Source organism: Pteronotus mesoamericanus, unplaced genomic scaffold (assembly GCF_021234165.1).
Source record: "Pteronotus mesoamericanus isolate MK-2021 breed Mesoamerican mustached bat unplaced genomic scaffold, CSHL_Meso_final contig_25, whole genome shotgun sequence".
Classification (NCBI taxonomy): Eukaryota; Metazoa; Chordata; class Mammalia; order Chiroptera; family Mormoopidae; genus Pteronotus; species Pteronotus mesoamericanus.
The window spans coordinates 22,902,885-22,921,334 of NW_026555105.1; the positions used below are offsets into that span (position 1 = coordinate 22,902,885).

General features: G+C 37.8%; 1 protein-coding gene across 7 annotated transcripts in view; it reads left to right on the forward strand.

Annotated features, from left to right (window-relative positions):
- PTPRA (protein tyrosine phosphatase receptor type A) overlaps positions 1-18,450 on the forward strand; it is a 128,777-nt gene that overhangs the window by 65,074 nt on the left and 45,253 nt on the right. For 6 of the 7 annotated variants that reach the window (XM_054573953.1, XM_054573956.1, XM_054573958.1 and 3 more), the window contains one exon: positions 1,043-1,069. The exons of the other annotated variant lie outside the window; for it this stretch is intronic. In XM_054573953.1, coding sequence (XP_054429928.1) covers positions 1,043-1,069 — 27 coding nt within the window. The remainder of the gene's footprint in view (positions 1-1,042; positions 1,070-18,450) is intronic. 7 annotated transcript variants of the gene reach the window in all.

The following is an 18,450-nucleotide window of genomic DNA, read 5'->3' on the forward strand; positions in this document are numbered from 1 at the left end:
CTTAATTAATTAATTTAATGAAAAGTCTTTTCCCCTATCCACATTCTAGAGGTAGACAGAGGACTTTGCCTAATCTAGAACCAAGTTTCTGATTTTTATGGCTCTGTCCTCCCAACAAAATTTTCCTCGTCTGTTTGGTTAAAGATGGCTCTCATCATTGGATTCTGGTTTCAGCCCCTGGGAAAGATGAACAGAGGCAATGGGGGCAAACCTTTTTTTTTTTTTTTTTTTAACACAAGAGATGTAACCAGAAGTTGCCTTCATCACTTTTGCTCACATCCCATTGGCTTGAATTCTTCATGTGACTACTACACAGCACAAAGGGGTCTGAGAAATGTAGTTTTTAGCTAGACAGCTTTGTGTTCAGCTACAAAACAAAAATAAAAACAGGGGTTCTGTGCCAAAGGCAAGTAAAAGAGGAGGCTGATACTGGGAGAGAATTGGTGGATTTTGCCTCAAGGATGATGTTATTTTTATTTTTTAGGTGCTTTGCAATTTGGCTTTGTTTTTAATTTTCAAGTGTTTGTTAACTTCTAGTTTTATTGTATTATGCTAAAAGAATCTTGTCTGTGTTATTTCTACTGCAGGGAATTTATAAGGACTTGTGGATATTGCATAAGCCTTTGAAAAGGCTTTTTTTCTGTTAGTTTATAGAATTTGGTGTATACCAATTAAATTTTATTGCCTGTTATCATTTAGGTCTTTCATATCCTTAACTTTGGCTGTTGCATTTTAATGACCTAAAACACATAAAGGCCTCTGATACTATTGTTTGTATTTCTCTTTATATTCTTGTGCTTTTTATGAATATTGATGTTTTATTGTTTTTATACTCACACAGAATGACAAACCACTGATTAAAGTTTAGTGAATCTGGGCAGTCTTGTTTCCCAGTTGTTGGAGGATGCCTCATTCTAGCTCCAGTGTATTAACAGATAACAGTATCTGTATCCCTAGAGTTTATTTTATCTTACTTTAGATTGATAATAATGTTTTTTCTTTAATTTGAGTGAATGTTTCTATTTTTCACTTGTTAACACAGGTAATTCTGACTCCAAGGACAGAAGAGGTGAGCCACTCACCTTATGTCTGACTCTTTTACAGTGTATAATATGTCATGTTTCCTTTGCTCACAGTCTGTGGTAATCTTGTACATCTGTGGCTGTTATATGTTTATTTTTCCTTAAGTTGTTTTCATATTAACTTCATAGAAAAGAGTAACAGAAACAAGTACTCATTATGTTTTTAAATGTAGATTATAGACTCTCATAACTATGATGCATTTTAACAAGTAATAAAACAACTGTATCTTACTTTATCATGTCATCTCCTTAATATTACCCTTTGGTGACATTAGGCCATAATTTATACTCCATAGTTAATTACTAATCTCTAGGCCATAGTTACCTTTAAACAGCCTCTGCCTTTGTGTTGTTAGCCTACTCTAAAATATTGACCTTTTGTCACTTCATTGGGATTTCATGGATTTTCAACCCTTTAGTGTAAAGCCTCTATTACTGGAAATGCTGTGTCAGTGGTCTAAGCAGTACTGCCAAATCCCTGGTCACCAGAGAACAAAGTGTGTGAGTTCACATCTGTAGAAGTGGCATGTTTTGCTTAGGACAACAGTAAAGCTACAAAGAGCATAAAAGAAAGAGAAATCATCCAATTGCATTTGAGTTTAGAAAATGTTAATCTGTGAAACAATCTTTCTCATCATGATTTCCTACTTTTATCAAATTAGACTTTTTGAGGTATTTTTTTTCTGATTCCATTATTTAACCATGCGCATTTTTTCCTCCATAATTAAGTAATGGAGCATTTGAAGGCTTATAAAGTCCCACTAAGTAGGGAGCATTTGAATCAGAAAAATAGTTACTCTAACCCTTTATGTGTTGTCCACCTACCGCTGTATTTAGTGAGGAATAATACGATGTTACCATAGTGTGTACAGAGTTCCTTCTGTTTTCGAGCTCTCACTTTCCTAAACTCAGGAACTATATTGGATTAATGCAGTATCCTGGCTAGGCTTACTTTCTTTCCAGATTCTGACTGTTAAATATAGAAGTAAGACGAAGTGTTAGGCTTCAAGATTAAACATAAGATCTGTGATTCCTTCTTCTTAGCGTTTATTTTCTTAATATTCAGCCTTTCTCTTGCCCCAGATATCCCTGTTTTACCTAGCTAACTAATATAGATTTGAATAGTTTCAATACTGTGATTAAGAAGAAATACAATTATACTAATTATCAAGATTATTGCTAATTGTGACATACTAATATAATAAATCTCCTTTTAAATTAAAAAAATAATTTTTTATAATTACCTTTGACCAAACAGAAAAATGAAGAGGCATACATATTCTCAGAAGTTGCTAAAGCCCCATATGTAATGACAGTTGTACCAGAGCAGATCTTACAGTATTGCTGTAAAAAATTTTTTATTAAACTTCCTTTTTTTAAAATTCTTAATTAAAAATTTTTTTTTAGCCAGAGAGGAGGGGAGGGAGAAAGAGAGGGGGAGACAGATCAGTGCGTGAGAGAAGCATCAACTGGCTGTCTCTCTCACCAGCCCCACCTGGGGACATGTTGGCATACACGCCTCTGCCCTGACAGGGAATTGACCTTCTGCCCCATGGGACAATGATCAACCATCTCAGACTACCCTTGGTCAGGGCAATATTGCTGTGAATTTTGATATCATGTTCTAATTTTAAAGGCAAATGATTTTTGAGAAACAAGGCAATTGTTTTGAAATATTTGCATGATAATGGGTTTGCTGAGCAAGTTATTTCTGTGCAGATTCAGGGTTGTAAGTTTTCATGCACTGGCCTTTGTGATGCCTTTGAACAGCAATGGTTGGGGAAGGCAGGGAGAGAGAGAGGGACAGAAACATCCATGTGAGAGAAACTTCTAAGATCGGTTACCTCTCCTACGCCCCTTGACTAGACCCCAGCCAGAGGAACCTGCATCCTAGGCATGTGCCCTGACTGGGAATCGAACCCGTGACCTTTTGGTTTATGGGAGGGTGCTCCAATCAACGGAGCCACACCGGCCAGGGTATAGCTGGTGTCTTAATTGTCAAAGCAGAAAGGAAAAAAAGGACAGGAAGAGAGGCAGGCAACTTTGCTTCCTTTTTTTTTGAAGACCAAGAACTGATATTTTCTCGTGTGTATTTTTTTTAAATGTATTCCAAATTACTTTGTTTGAATGCATTGGTAGAACCAGCTTTTGTTCTAATTGTGATTAAAATACATATAATATAAAATTTGCCATTTTAACTGTACAGTTCAGTGGCATTCACATTGTGCAACCCTCACCAACCATTATCTCCAGAACTTTGTCATCCCAAACTGAAACTCTGTGACCCATTCAGTACCACATTTCTCCTTCCCTTTAGCCCCTGACAACCACCATTCTGCTTTCTGTGTTTATGGATTTCACTATTCTGTCTCTAATTTAAGTGGAAGCATACAATATTTGTCTTTTCGTTACCAGTTCTTTTATTTCAGTGTGTTTTTACTGGTGTTAATTTGGATGATTTGTGTAATATATAGTAATGCATAAATCAGTTTTGGCGTTATCTACCACGTACCTCTTCACCGTGAAGTCAGTGGCCATGAGTATACTCTCTAGCTGTTAGTATTCATGTAGTTTTACATCTCAATTTTATTAGTTTTGTTCTAGGGAAAACAAACTCTGAGACAGAGATTTGCATACAGCAAGTTTATTGGGAAGCATTTTCTCTCTATAGCACCTGTGAGGCAGTAAAGGCAGTAATAGTGGGTAGAGGGAGGAAATGAGATGTCATACAGTCAGAGCAAAGACGGCAAAGGCCTCAGCCAGTCCCACAGGAGCTGGAGCTGGAATTGGAGGTTGCGGGATCTTTTCCCCGGGCCAGGCTACTCTCTTAGGCCAAGGACAATTCCTGGGGAAGAACTTGGCTGAGAGCAGTTAGCTGCTAATCCAGCAACTGCGGGACTAGGTTCTTTGGTCCTCAAGGAGAGAATCTGTAACATCCACTACTATTCCCATGAAGTTTGAGCAAGATAGTGATGCATCCTCCCATTCATAAATAGAGATATTCCAATAGAGATATTCCCATCTAAGGAAACGCTATTGAATGAGTTTGATATATGTACGCAGGCCAAGGAGTGAGTGGCACAGTGGGATATTTGGAGAGGAAGTGTATGCAGTGGTTAAAAAAAAACCATGGGCTTTGGAGCTAAACCACCTGGGCTTTTGTGTTGTTGACTCTACCACTTACCAGTAGGGTGGGATAGGTATTTAACTTCCCTGAGTCTCATTTAACCATTTGCAAACTAGGATAGGAACAATTTTCTTTATAGGGTTGTTGTGGAGAGTGAAGTAACACAAACGGCTTGATCTAGTGCTACGTTGGAGCATAGCTGTTGCTCAGCAAGTGTTTCTTTTACACTGCTACCTACTACCATCACCACTCCGTTATTGTTACTATTAGGTGGGAGATTAAGGAGATCAGGAATCTTAGCCATTCATTCAGAACTAGCAGAAATAAGGACACTCCTAGGGTTCCTGGAGGCTGGTGTGCAAGGCAGCTCCTAAGGCAGGGTCATGTAGCAAGCAGCCATACCAGCACAACTGTAGACGTTACCTAATTCTCTTCGCTGCATATTTTAAACAAAATTCTCCATAAACCTACTTTTTATTTTAATAGCTTTTTTTAAATAATAGGATTTTTACATGAAGACCTTATAACTGATATTTGTTAAAGAGCAAGAATACTGGATAAAGCTGTTAACTATACTTGAAATTATTTTAAATATAAGTCCTCACTTGACACTACTGATAGGTTCTGCTACATATAACAAAACCAAGTTCCTAGACATTTCATCAGTGCTATAATGAAATGACATTGAATGAAACAACATTATTTGAGGACCTGCTATAATCTTTTCTGTAACTTTTTTTTTCAAATCTGGAAATAGTATTCTCCTCATATTTGTGAAGGAGTCCTTGAACTACTGGGCAGGATAAACTTTCTACTGAATCCCAGAGGCTCTTTAAAGTTTATCAGCTATCAGATTAGATCACCTGATCCCCCTGGCTTTTTCCTTCAGTAATTTGCTAGAGTTGCAGTTTAGAGAAGGGTCAACATTCTTGGTTAAAGAGGTATTTTTGGATTATCATAGTAAGTGACATTATTATTTTGATCTCCATTTATGATGGCTTTCCCTAAAAACACCTTTAATAATGTATTCATTCAGCACTTGTTGGATGCTGAGGATTCCAGAAAGAAAAATGTCCCATGGAAGAAACGTGAACACCAACAACCAAAAAGTCCACTCAGCTACATGCTATTGAATATAGCACATAAAGTGCTGTGAGAGAGCTTAAAAGACTTAATTATTGTACCTGGAGAGTGGGAACAAGGCACAGAGGTGAGCTTTGGGCAGTTCAAATTAATGTAGTCACTGAGGAAAATGAGGATGCACCAAGTAGGATAAAAGCAAGGAGACATGAAAGAGCAAGTCATGTGTTTGAGGAACAGTGCACAGTTGGACCTGGTGGTACATTGAGCTCAGGAGTCAGGGCATCTCCTGGTGATGGTAAGATAGGAAGTAACGTGGTCAGATTTTTTTTTTTTTTTTTTTAAGAAATGTAACTCCAGGAGCCTTAGAGAAGGTAGATGGGCAATAGAAATTAAGGCTTCTGAATGGTAATTTGGCCCTAGCCAACAAGTGATTGGGCTCAGCCCGGTGGTTTGGCTTCTTAAGGCGCCCTGGTAACTTTTGCTGTTTTTAGAGCCGATAGGATGCACTTAGAACAGCATTACATTTCTGCCTTTGTGAGTTGTTAACTACTTCTACTAACATACTTCTAGCATAAGGCTAGAGAAGTATGGGTTTTATTTCACTTACTATTTTTATAGTTGAGTAAAATGTGTCTATAACTCCTTAAGTGACTCATCTGGCTACTTATAAGCCCTTAGAATAATATAACCCTTTGTTTCTTGGAAAGGGGTTATAGCAAATAGACATCTGTGGTCCCAGAACACCATTTTAATATTTTTGAAATGTTGACCCCTGGCCTAAGTCTTGGAAGCGGAATTTTGCTAGAACGGATTGGGGGAGGGGACAGCAGGGACTGGACCAGTGTGCCGACCTTGCCTGCGCCAGCCTGTACCGTGCAGGGCTACATCTCCAGAGGAACCAGACCAGGACAAGCCTGAGCATGATGAGAGGATGAGCCCTAGAAGGATGACTGGATCCTGAGCCTACCTCCAAGTCTGATATTTGATAGAGGAAGCTGTAAGTTCTCCTATTTTAATGGATCTAAGTCTCCTTCCCTCACAGTGGCCTAAGGACATCTTTACTATTTATGTTATCTTTAACTGTACCAAAAATGTCATTGTTCCCTGGTCTTGTAGTTTATGAAGGGCCTGGAGAATGGGGCAACTATGTGGTCTTGCTTTAGATTTGCAGATGTGTAATATGGGCAAGTTAATCTCTCTGTTCAGTTCCCTTATCCATAAAATAAGGTTAATAATGGTATCTTACAGGTTTTACAATAATTGAGTCATATGTGTGCGGTACCTTGCTCTATGCCTCCTACATAAGTGTTTAAATGTTAATTAATAATTTTTATTAATTTCTAACTTATCTGGCTAGTTGACTCTTTTTGTCACATTGCCTTCCTGATTCTTTATTCATTCATTCAGGACTTTTTCTGACCACCCCATCTTACATCATAGAATACCTCCCACCATTCCCTCTTTTTTCATGCCTTACTGTTTTTCTTCATAGCACTTATCACTACCCTATTATATATTTCTTTAGTTGTCTGTTGTCCTCTCTCCTCTACTAATACAAGCTTCATAAGGACAAGGAATTTTTATTTGTTCACTACCGTATTCATAGGACCTGCTTGACACAGCTACCACACAAGATATATTTATTGAATGAAAGATATCAGGGGGTAATACTGAATCCATGCCCTCAAAGTTTATAATAGTCACATAATCAATTACTTTAATTCAATGTTTTGAGTTGTAGCAGAGTAGGTAGGTAGTATTATGGATGTATAAGAAAGAAGCAATTACCAAAAAGTGACATTTGTGCTAGAATCTTGTAAGAGGAGAAGTGATAATACCATTCTAGATCAGGGTTCAGCAAACTTTTTCTATCAAGGGCCAGATAAGAAATAATTATCAGTTTTTTGACCATACTATCTCTGTCACATCTACTCAGCTTTACCTTTGTAGTGGAAAAGCAGCTGTAGGCAATATGTAAATGAATGACTATAGCTGTGCTCCAATAAAATTTTATTTATAAAAACAAGTGGTGGCCTGAAACACCAATTCAAAAGAATATATGCACCACTATGTTTATAGCAGGGTTATTTACTATAAATCTAGAAACAGTGTAAGTGCCCATCAGTAGATGAGTGGATAAAAAAAACAATGGTATATTTACACAATGGAATACTATGCAGTGGTAAAAAAGAAGGGACCCACCTTTTACTACAGCATGGATGGACCTAGAGAATAAGCCGGCCAGTGAAAGACAAATACCATATGATCTCACTTATATGTGGAATCTAATGAATGAAATAAACTAACGAGCAAAACAGAATCAGAGGTATAGTAATATGGAACAGACTGACAGCTCTAAGAGGAGAGGGAGGAGATGGGGACTGGCTGAAAGAAGGTGAAGAGAGTAGCCGAAGAACAGACATCCATGGACGTGGGCAATGGTATGGGGATTGCCTGAGGGAGTGGCAGACTGGATGAAGGGGGAAAGGGAGGAAAAAGTGGGTAACTGTAATAGCATAAATAATAAAATGGAATTTAAAAGGGGGAAAAAAAACAAATGGTCGGCAACATTTGGGATATAGTTTCTCTGTTATAGACAGAGAGACCTGCCCGAGATAGGAAGCTAGAATATGTGAGCTTCTGGATCCCAAGGCTAAAGCTTTTCCCTTCATATCAGTACTTTGCAAATGTTGCTTCTTTTAAATCTTACATTAACTCTAAAGGGTGTAGAAGGATAATATACTCCTATTTGCATTTCATAAAGCATTCCGCAAAGGTTCCAAGAGATTGTTACACTGCTACTAAGTAGGGTGATAGAGATTTGAACCCTCGGGTCTGTGTGACCCCAAAGTCCTGAGCTCTGGAGATGGCTTTCTTTTGACCTCATGCTGAAATTAAAATTTGGCTCAGTAAATAACTCTAGGTTCAAAGTCCTTCCTAAGAACTTTATAGTACACCATCGACTCTTAGCATTGGTATTTTAGATAAGTGATCATACGTGAACCTGATTCTCATTTCTCTGTGTGGAACCTTCTTTGTTCTGTTGGAAGTTTTTAAGGATGTCTTGTGGTTGGTTGATTTCAATCCAGATTTTCTAAAGTTTTCTCAGGATGCATCTAGGTAAAGATCTTTTTCTGCAATATTACTTCTCAACTTGTATGGTTTCTTTTGGCCTGATAACTCAGGGAACTTTCTTGTGTAATTTCTTCCCCTGCCTCCTTACTGTTTTCTTTGGGAACTCATTGAACAGATGTGAGAGCTCCTAGATCTATCTAACTTGTCTCTTTGCTCTCACAGTTTCCATCTCACTTTCACTGGTGCTCTGTGTTCTGGGAAGCTACATGATTTGGTCTTCCACAATACCAATTTGTTTTGTTATGTCTGTTCTCTTTTTCAGCCTTTCTACTGAGATTATTTTTCCCCTACTCATGTTTTAGTTTTCTAAGAACTCTTTCTTAATTCCCAGATTGCTCTTTCTCCTCCATTTTTTGTCACAATGCTACAAATGGTAAAGTACACAGAAAATGTACTGTTTTAACCATTTTTAAGTGTACAGTTCATTGGTGTGGAGTTCATTGACATTTTTGTGCAAGAATCGCTACCATCCATCTCCATAACCTTTTTTATCGTGTAAAATTGGAGCTCCATACCTACTAAACAGTAACTACCCAGTTTCCCATCTTCCCAGTCCCTGGCAACTACTATTCTGCCTTCTATCTCTGAATTTAACTCTTCTGTTAATGGAATCATACTGTGTGTGTGTGTGTGTGTGTGTGTGTGTGTGTGTGTGTGTGTGTGTGTGTGTGAGAGAGAGAGAGAGAGAGAGAGACAGAGACAGAGACAGAGACAGAGATAGACAGAGACAGAGACAGAGACTGGCTTATTTTCTTAGCACGGTGTCCTCAAGGTTCTGTTGTATGTCTCAGAATTTCCTTCCTTTTTAAGGCTAAAATATTCCATTATATGTCTATACCATATTTTGCTTATTTGTTCATCCATCAATGGAAAATTGGTTGTTTCTGCATTTTAGCTGTTGTAATGCTGCTATGAGCATGAGTGTCCAAATATCTCTTCAAGACCCTGCTTTTTAAAAAAAATTTTTTTTAATTTATTATTTAGAGAGCGGAGAGGGGAGGGAGAAAGACAGAAAGAAAAGCATCGATTAGTTGCCTTCCATACATGCCCGGACCACAGAGACCAAGCCTGCAACCCAGGCATGTGCCTTAAGTGGGAATCTAATTGGCAGCCTTTCAGTTTGTGGGACAGTGCCCAACCAGCTGAGCCACATTGGCCGGGGCTTCAAGACCCTGCTTTTAATTATTTTGGGCATATATTCAGAAGTGGAATTGCTGGATCATGTGGTAATTTAATTTTTATTTTTTATGTACCATTTTACATGTCCACCAACAGTTCACAAGGGTTCCAGTTTCGCCACATTCTGGCAAACACCTGTTATTTTCTGGAGGTGGTTGGTTGTTTTTTAATAGTGGACATCCTGACAGCAGTGAGATTGCTCCTTGTTTTAGAGTGTGGCCTAAAACAATTAACAGTGCTTAACTTGCACAAACTGCAATACATCTTTAAAGATTTATTCTATTTTTTGTATTACCTCTTCTTCCCAAGACTACCATTGCTGTCTTTAGTTTTTGTAAAGGTCACCTGTAGGGCTGTGGTTAAGCTTTGCTCTGGTACATTGGCTGGACTGGATTGTGCTCATAGTAGGTGTCCCTTCAGGAGGACAAACAGGGATATATCCTAAACTAGGGGTTCAGTCATGGTTTAGGAAGTTGGACACAGTTATCCTCTAGGCGGAGTTACCTTTTCTCTTTTCCCCTTCATTTCTTGAGGCCTCTAGAATTAGCTCTGCCTTCAGGGCCACCCAGGAAACCCTCTGTGGACTTAGTATACCTAGCAGTCATGTGCAATACATAGATCCTCTCTGGATGTCAGTTCCAACCAAGCCAAAAGAAAAGAAAAGAAAATGTGTATGAGACAGGGCAGTAACTGAATATTAGATTATAGTAAGGAATTTGTGTTGGTTTTTAAAAGTTGGATAATGGGTGTTATGATTATGTTAAGAATTCTTATCTCTTAGTGATACACACTAAAGTGATTTCAGTTGTTATGATGTCTCAGATTTGCTTTAAAATAATCCAGTGAGATGGACATGGAACAGTGGTTCTCAACTCAGGGCAGTTTTCCCCCAGAGGACAGTTAGCAGTGTCTAGAGATTATTTTTAGTCATCATAATTAGTTTGCTCCTGACATCTAGTAGGTAGAGGCCAGGTATATTCTTAAACATCTCACAGTGCCCATGACAGCCTCCAATAACAGAAAATTATCTAACCCAAAATTTCATTAGTGCGAGGTTGAGAAACCCTGATATAGATTTTAAAAACTGGCATATAGTGATAATGTTGAAGTGAAGGATAAGTACATAGTGATGTATTGTAGTACTCACTTTAGTGTGTGTGTGTGTGTGTGTGTGTGTGTGTGTGTGTGTGTGTGTGTGTGTGTGTGTGTGTGTGTTTTAAACAATTTAACCCTGGTTGGTGTGGCTCAGTGGACTGAGTGCTGGCCTGTGAACCAAAAGGTCTCTGGTTCAATTCCCAGTCAAGGCACATACCTGGGTTGCAGGCCAGGTCCCAGGTAGGGGGTGCAAGAGGAAACAAAAAAATCAAAATAAAGGGGGAAAAAAGAATTAGCAGTCTCTGTGCCAACCTCCCCTGCCCCCACTCTCAATAGAGCTCTTTCTCCAGCTGAGTCTGGATGGGACACCACTGCTTATTACTCAACCTGTGGGAGTACTGATTCTGCTTTGGCAAGCCTTTGGTTAAATACCATCCTCCTACACCAATGCTCACTTTCATCCGCACTCCCAGTTGACTCTGAGCTTGAGGTGTTTCCAGGCCCAGACTATTAGAACAAGTACTTACCTTTCAGATACAGGTTCTTCAGCTTCGATAGATCTCCTCAGCAGTCCAGTCCCATCTGTTTGGCCTTCCATAAACCCCTCAAAGTTTTTGGTCTACTGATGCCATCCTTTGCTGACTTCCCAAAATGCTTTTAGTTTGTTAATATGTTTATTTTCTTATATTATTTCAGTGTCCTTTTTGGGAAGAGTGTAAGTAAAATTATTGATTCAGCTAACCAACTCAAGCTAGATGTTTTAAATTCTTTTAATACTCGCTATACATCCCTCTGATTGGCATTTAATGAAGATATATTTAATGATAGGTCAGTAATTAATTCATTTATTCATTCACTCAGTGTAGTTCAGTATTTATTGCCAACTGTGGGTAAAATTTTGTGCTAGGTTTTAGGTATATAGTGAGAAACAAAGCAGATATGTAATGCTTGTCCTTAAAGAATTTATCGTTTAAAGAAGGGGCACTCATTAATTAAATTCAAATAAATATGTAATCACAAGTGTGAAAGTAATAACAGAAGCAATATCAAGGGAAATAACAGAGTGTTCTGGGAGAGTGTTCTGAGTACATAATACGAAGGTACGATGACACCTAAGTCCCCTTCAAAGTAGGTACCTTGGGACTTCACAAAGTTCTCCCAGTCACCATTAGCTGTCTCATTATATTTTCCTGAATCTCATCAACATTCTGAAATTTCCTCCCTTTCAAACGTGATTTTAATTTTGGGAAAAGCCAGAAGTCACAGGGCACCAAATCTGAACTGTAGGGGGTCTGAGTCACCTGGGTGATTTGATATTTCTCAAAAAAACTGCACGAGTCATGATGCATGAGCAGGTGTGTTGTTGTGATGAAGCTGCCAGTCACCAGTTGCCCATAGCTACGGCCTTCTGAATCATCCAAGTAATTTCCGCAGAGGAATGTTTAAGCTTAACGCAAAATTTGGTATAGATCCCTTGCTATACTTGCTCAGTCATTTTGAATGCAATGGCCACGCAGTACACATGCTCACTCAATGGCATCTACTGCCCCCATGACTTCTACAGTGAAGTCGTAATTGTTCACATATGCATTCCAGTCCACTCTCCTTAGCTGCCAGGTTACATGGATGTTGAGCAAACCATTCTCATTATGTTAGCAATGGCTGAACTTTTTCCTGACAGAACTCATCATGTGTACTCGTTACTGTGCCAAGAACTTTACATGGATAATCTCATTTAATCTTCAGAATAACTAAGTTTAGAGACAAGGAAACAAGATTTAGGATCATAATTTAGTATTAGGAAACAGAAAAGATCTCTCTAGGAAAAAATAACAGTTAAAATGAGAACTAGGAGCTAGTCAGGCAAAGAATGGAAGGAGGCAATGTAAGAGCAGAAGGAATCACATTCACAGGCCTAAGGAAGGAATGATCTCAGCTTGGAAGGTTGCTAGTAACTGAAGTTTAGTGAGCAAGGAAAGAGTGGCAGGAGATAAGAGTAAGCAAGGGCTGGGGGAGGTTGTTATGGCCACGGTTAGGATAATAGATTTCCTTCTAAAGGTTTGGGGAACCATCCAAAAGTTTTACATATGAGAGGAACACGATCTGATTTGCTTTCTTAGAGATCACTCTGCCTGCTTTGTAGGCACAGAGGCTTACTGTGATCCAGATGAGATAGGATAGAGATTTAGACTATAGTGATGGCAACAGAATGGAAAAAAGGCAAACAAATTTGAAGCATTCGTTTTAGCTTGAAAACATAGTACTTGCATCTGGGTTGGACATAGTAGATAAGCATGTGGAGGAAATCAAGGGGAGTTCCACATTTCTTACTTGAACAACAGGATGGGTGGATGTCAATGCTAGCCTACTGAATGGTAAGAGAAACGTTGTAGGCAGAAAGTTTGCACTGCCTGTGAAATTTAAAGTGGAGATGGCATATAGGCTCAGAAGAGAGGTCTAACCAAGCAGTGCACGTGTGGGAATTGCTAGTGTATCATTTCTGCTTACAGCCATCTGATCAGATAAGCTACAGAGAGTGTAGAGGAGAGTACCAAGGACAGAACCCTGAGCAAACCAGACATTTAAAGATCTGGTGTTGGAAGATCACCTAGCAAAGAAAATGTGATGGAGCAGCCAAGAAATAGAAGGAAAATCAGAAGAGTGCTTTGTTGTGGAAGCAGAAAGGCAAGTTCTTCAAAGAGAAGGGAGTAATCAGCCAATTTAAGTGCTCATTTTAAGGTGAGAGGCACACACCAGGGTGTGTTGAAAATTGTCATCAACAAATAAGCATGGTAATCTCCCACCTCTTAAAAAAGAGACTTCAACCCCACATCTCCCTCCCACATGCTGCTCCTTTTCTCTGTGTCCCTTTAAATTCACTTTCACTTCTCTGTCTTCATTCTGCTTAATCTGTCAGTAACATGTGATTGAGCTGATTATTCCCTCCTTCCTGAAAAACTCTGTTCTTGGCATCCATAAGATCATATTAGATTACCTCCCACTTCATGATGTCTGTTTATGAGTAATTTAGCTAGCTGAACTTTTAAAATAATGTAAATCCAGTTATTTCTCTCTCCTGTTCAAAGCCCTCCAATCATGTAGTGTTTCTCATCACAATCAGAATTAAATCCACACTCATTACCATGGTCTACAAATCCCTAAGTCTTCTGGCCCCTGCTTACCTCTCCAGCCACATTTTTCCAAAACTGGTTTTTGTGCTTTTTCTTAAACCTGCCAAGCTCCTAAGGGGTATGATGCTTGCAGTTCCTGTGCCTAGAAAGCTCTTTGCCCAGTCTTTGCATGCTTCACTTCACACAATGTAGACCTCATAAGTCCTTTACACTTCCCAGACTAAAGTAGCCAGTCACTGCCCATTTCAACCCATCATTCCCTAATCCCCTACTGTTATTTTCTTCTAAAAAAAATTATATTTATTTTTAAAATTACAGTTTACATTCAATATTATTTTGTATTAGTTTCAGGTGTGTAACACAGTGGTCAGATAATCTTATACTTCACATAGTGCTCCGCCCAGTATTTCTAGTATCCACCTGGTGCCATACATAGTTATTGAAATATTAACTACATTCCCTAGGCTGTACTTTACATCCCTGTGACTATTCTACAACCACCAATTTGTATTTCTTAATCCCTCTCCTTCACCTTTTTCACCCGGTCCCCACCGTCTGCAACCATCAATTTGTTCTCTGTATTTATGAGTCTGTTTTCTATATTTTGTTCTTTAGAGTCCACATGTAAGTGAAATCACATGGTATTTGTCTTTCTGTGACTGGCGTATTTCACTTAGAATAATACCCTCTAGGTCTGTCTGTCCTGTAGCAAGTAGTAAGATTTCATTCTTTTTTATGGCCAAGTAAAGTTCCATTGTATATATGTACCACAACTTTTTTATCCACTTGTCTTACTGATGCGCACTTGTGTTGCTTCCATATTTTTGGCTATTGTAAAGAATGTTCCAGTGAACATCAGGTGCATATATTTTGAATTAGTGTTTTGGATTTCTTCAGATAAATACCCAGAAGTAGAATCACTGGGTCATAAAGCAGTTCCATTTCTAATTTTTTTGAGGACCCTCCATACTGTTTTAATAGTGGCTGCACCAAACTGCATTCCCACCAACAGTGCACAAGGGTTCCGTTTTCTCCACATCTTCACTGACACTTGTTTTTTTTGTTGATTTATTGACAGTAGCCATTCTGACAGGTGTGAGGTGATAACTCTTTGTGGTTTTAATTTGCATTTCTCTGGTGATTGGTGACGTTGAGAATCTTTTCATTTGTTTATTGGCCATGTGTATGTTCTCTTTGGAGAAGTGTGAGTTCAGGTTCTCTGGCCCATTTTTCAATTGGATTGTTAATTTGGTGTTTAGTTCTGTGAGTTCTTTATAAATTTTGGATATTAATCCTTTATTGGACTTATCATTTATGAATATCTTCTCCCATTTGGTAGATTGTCTTTTTGTTTTGTTGATGGTTTCCTTTGCTGTACAAAACCTTTTAAGTTTGATGTAGTCCCATTTGTTTTTTGTTTTTCCTTGTCTGAAGAGATAATATAAAAAAAATATTGCTAAAAGAAATGTCAGAGATTTTACTGCCTATGTTTTCTTCTACAAATTTTATGGTTTTGAATCTTACATTTAATTCTTTAATCCATTTTGAGTTTATTGTTGCATATGGTGTAAGAAGTGGTCTAGTTTCATTTTTTTTGCATGATACCTGTCCAGTTTTTCCAACACCCTTTATTTAATAGACTATCTATAATAGACCCAGTTACATGTTCTTGCCTCTTTTGTCAAATATTAATTGATCGTATAGGTGTGAGTTTATTTCTTTGCTTTCTATTCTGTTCCAGTGATTTATGTATCTTTTTTTCTTAGGAGCATGCTGTTTTGATTACTATAACCTTGTAGTATAGTTTGATATCAGGTAGCTTGACACCTCCAACTTTGTTCTTAAGATTGTGGTGCCTATTTGGGGTCTTTTGTTCATAAAAAATTTTGGATTATTCTGGTTTTGTGAAATACATCATTGGTATTTTGATAGGAATTACATTGAATCTATAGATTGCTTTGGGTAGTATGGACATTTTAATGATGGTAATTCTTCCAATACATGAGAACGGTATATGCTTCCACTTATTTGTACAGTATCTTCTTTAATTTCTTTCATCAGTGTCTTACACTTTTCTGAGTACAGGTCTTCTACCTCATTGGTTAAATTTATTCCTAGGTATTTTATTTTTTTTTGATGCAGTTATCAGTGAGATTGTTTTCTTGGTTTTTCTTTCTGATAGTTCACTATTGGTATATAAAAATGCAACCAATTTCTAAATATTTATTTTGTATCTGTCTGCTTTACTGAACTTACCAATTCTGGTAGTTTTTTGGTGGAATCTTTTGAGTTCTCTATATATAGTATCATGCCATCTGCAAATAATGACAGTTTTACTTCCTCATATTCAATTTAAATATATTTAATTTCTTCTTTATCTGATTGCTGTGGCTACAACTTCCAGTGCTGTGTTGCATTAAGAGTAGTGAAAGTGGTCAGCCCTGTCTTGTGCCTGATCTTAAAAGAAACACTTTTAGTTTTTCTTTGTTGAGTTTGAGATTAGCTGTGGCCTTTGTTATGTTGAGGTATGTTACCTCTATTTCCACTTTGCTGAGAATTTTTCTCATAAAAGTGTGCTGGCTTTTGTCAAATGCTTTTTCTGCATCTGTTGATATGATCAGATGACTTTTATCCTTTGTTGTGTTTATGTGGTGTATCCCATCAACTGATTTATGGATATTGTACCAACCTTGCATTCCAGGAATAAACTCTACTTGATCATGGTGTATGATCTTTTCTTTAAAAAAAAAGATTTTATTTATTTATTTTTAGAGAGAGGGGGGGGAAGGGAAGGAGAAAGAGAGGGAGAGAAACATCAATGTGTATTTGCCTTTCACTCGCCCCCTACTGGGGACCTGGCCTACACCCCAGGCATGTGTCCTGACTAGAAATTGAACTGGTGACCCCTTTGTTTGCAGACCGACGCTCAGTCTGCTGAGCCATACCAACCAGGGCCATGGTGTATAATCTTTTCAATGTATTACTGAATTTGGTTTGCTAACATTTTGAGGATTTTTGCATCTGTGTTCATCAGGAAATTGGCCTATATATATATATTTTATGTCTTTATCTGGTTTTGGAATTAGGATAATCCTGGCCTTGTAAAATGAGCTTGGGAGTCTTCCATTCTTTCAAAACTTTTGGAATAGTTTGAGAAGGATAGTTCATCTTTGACTGTTTGGTGAGATTCACCTATGAAGCCATCTGGTCCAGGACTTGAGCTTGTTGGGAGTGTTTTATTTCGTTAGTTGTAATTGATCTGTTCAGATTTTCTGTTTCTTCTTGATTTGGTTTTCGAAGATTATATGTTTCTAGGAATTTATCCATTTCTTCCAGGGTGTCCAATATTGGCATATAGTTTTGTTCATAATATTTTCTTAAAATTCTTTGTACTTCTCTGGTGTCAGTTCTCTTTCATTTCTGATTTTATTTATTTCTGCTCTGATATTATTTCATTTCTTCTCACTTTGGGCTTTGTTTGTTGTTCTTTTTCTAATTCCTTTAGATGCAAGATTAGATTGAGATATTTTTTGTTTCTTGAGGTAGACCTGTAATTCTATGAATTTCCCTCTGAAGACTGATTTCTATGTGTCCCATAGATGTTGTTTTTTTTGTTTCAGTTTTCATTCGTCTCAGGGTATTTTTTTAATTTTTTTTCCTTGATCTCATTGTTAACACATTCATTGTTTAGTAATAAGTTATTTGGTCCCCATGTGTTTGTGTGTTTTTCAGGGGTTTTTTTTCTTGGAATGGATTTCTAATTTAATGCTGTTTTGGTCAGAGAAGATGCTTGATATAATTTCAGTCTTCTTAAATTTATTGAGACTTGTTTTGCATCTTAACATGTGGTCTGTCCTGGAAAATGTTTCATGTGCACTTGAAAAGAATGTATATTCTTCTACTTTGGGATGAAATGCTCTGAAAATATCAATTTAATCCATCTGACCTAGTGTGTCTTTTAGGGCCACTGTTTTCTTTTTGATTTTCTGTCTGGGATATCTATCACTGATGTCAGTGGGGTGTTAAAATCCCCTACTCTGACTGTTTCACTGTAGATCTTTCCCTTTATATCCATCAATATTTGCTTTATATATGTAGGTGCTCCTGTGTTGGGTGCATAAATGGTTACAAGGGTAATACGCTGTCTTTGGATGGGTCCCTTTATCATTAGCCAGTGTTTTTCTTTGTCTCTTAATAAAGCCTTTGTTTTACAGTCTATTTTGTCTAATGTAAATATTGCTATGCCAACTTTTCCTTTCATTTCAAATTGTGTGAATTATCTTTTTCCAGCCCTTTACTCTCAGTCTGTGTATATCTTTCGATTTAAGGTGGATCTCTTGTAGGCAGCATATACAGGGTAGGGCAAAAATAGGTTTACAGATGTATGTGAAACATAGAGTATATTCTTGTATTATTATTTATTAATTTTCTATACAGACAAGACCCTGTATATGGGTCTTCTTTTCTTATGCATTCAGCTGTGTTATGGGTCTTTTTCTGTTTAAAGATTTTTATTTCTTTATAGAGGGGGAGGGGGGGAGAAAGAGAGGAAAACATTGATGTGCTAGAGATACATTGATCGGTTGCCTCTTGCATGCCCCCGACCTGGGGACCCGGC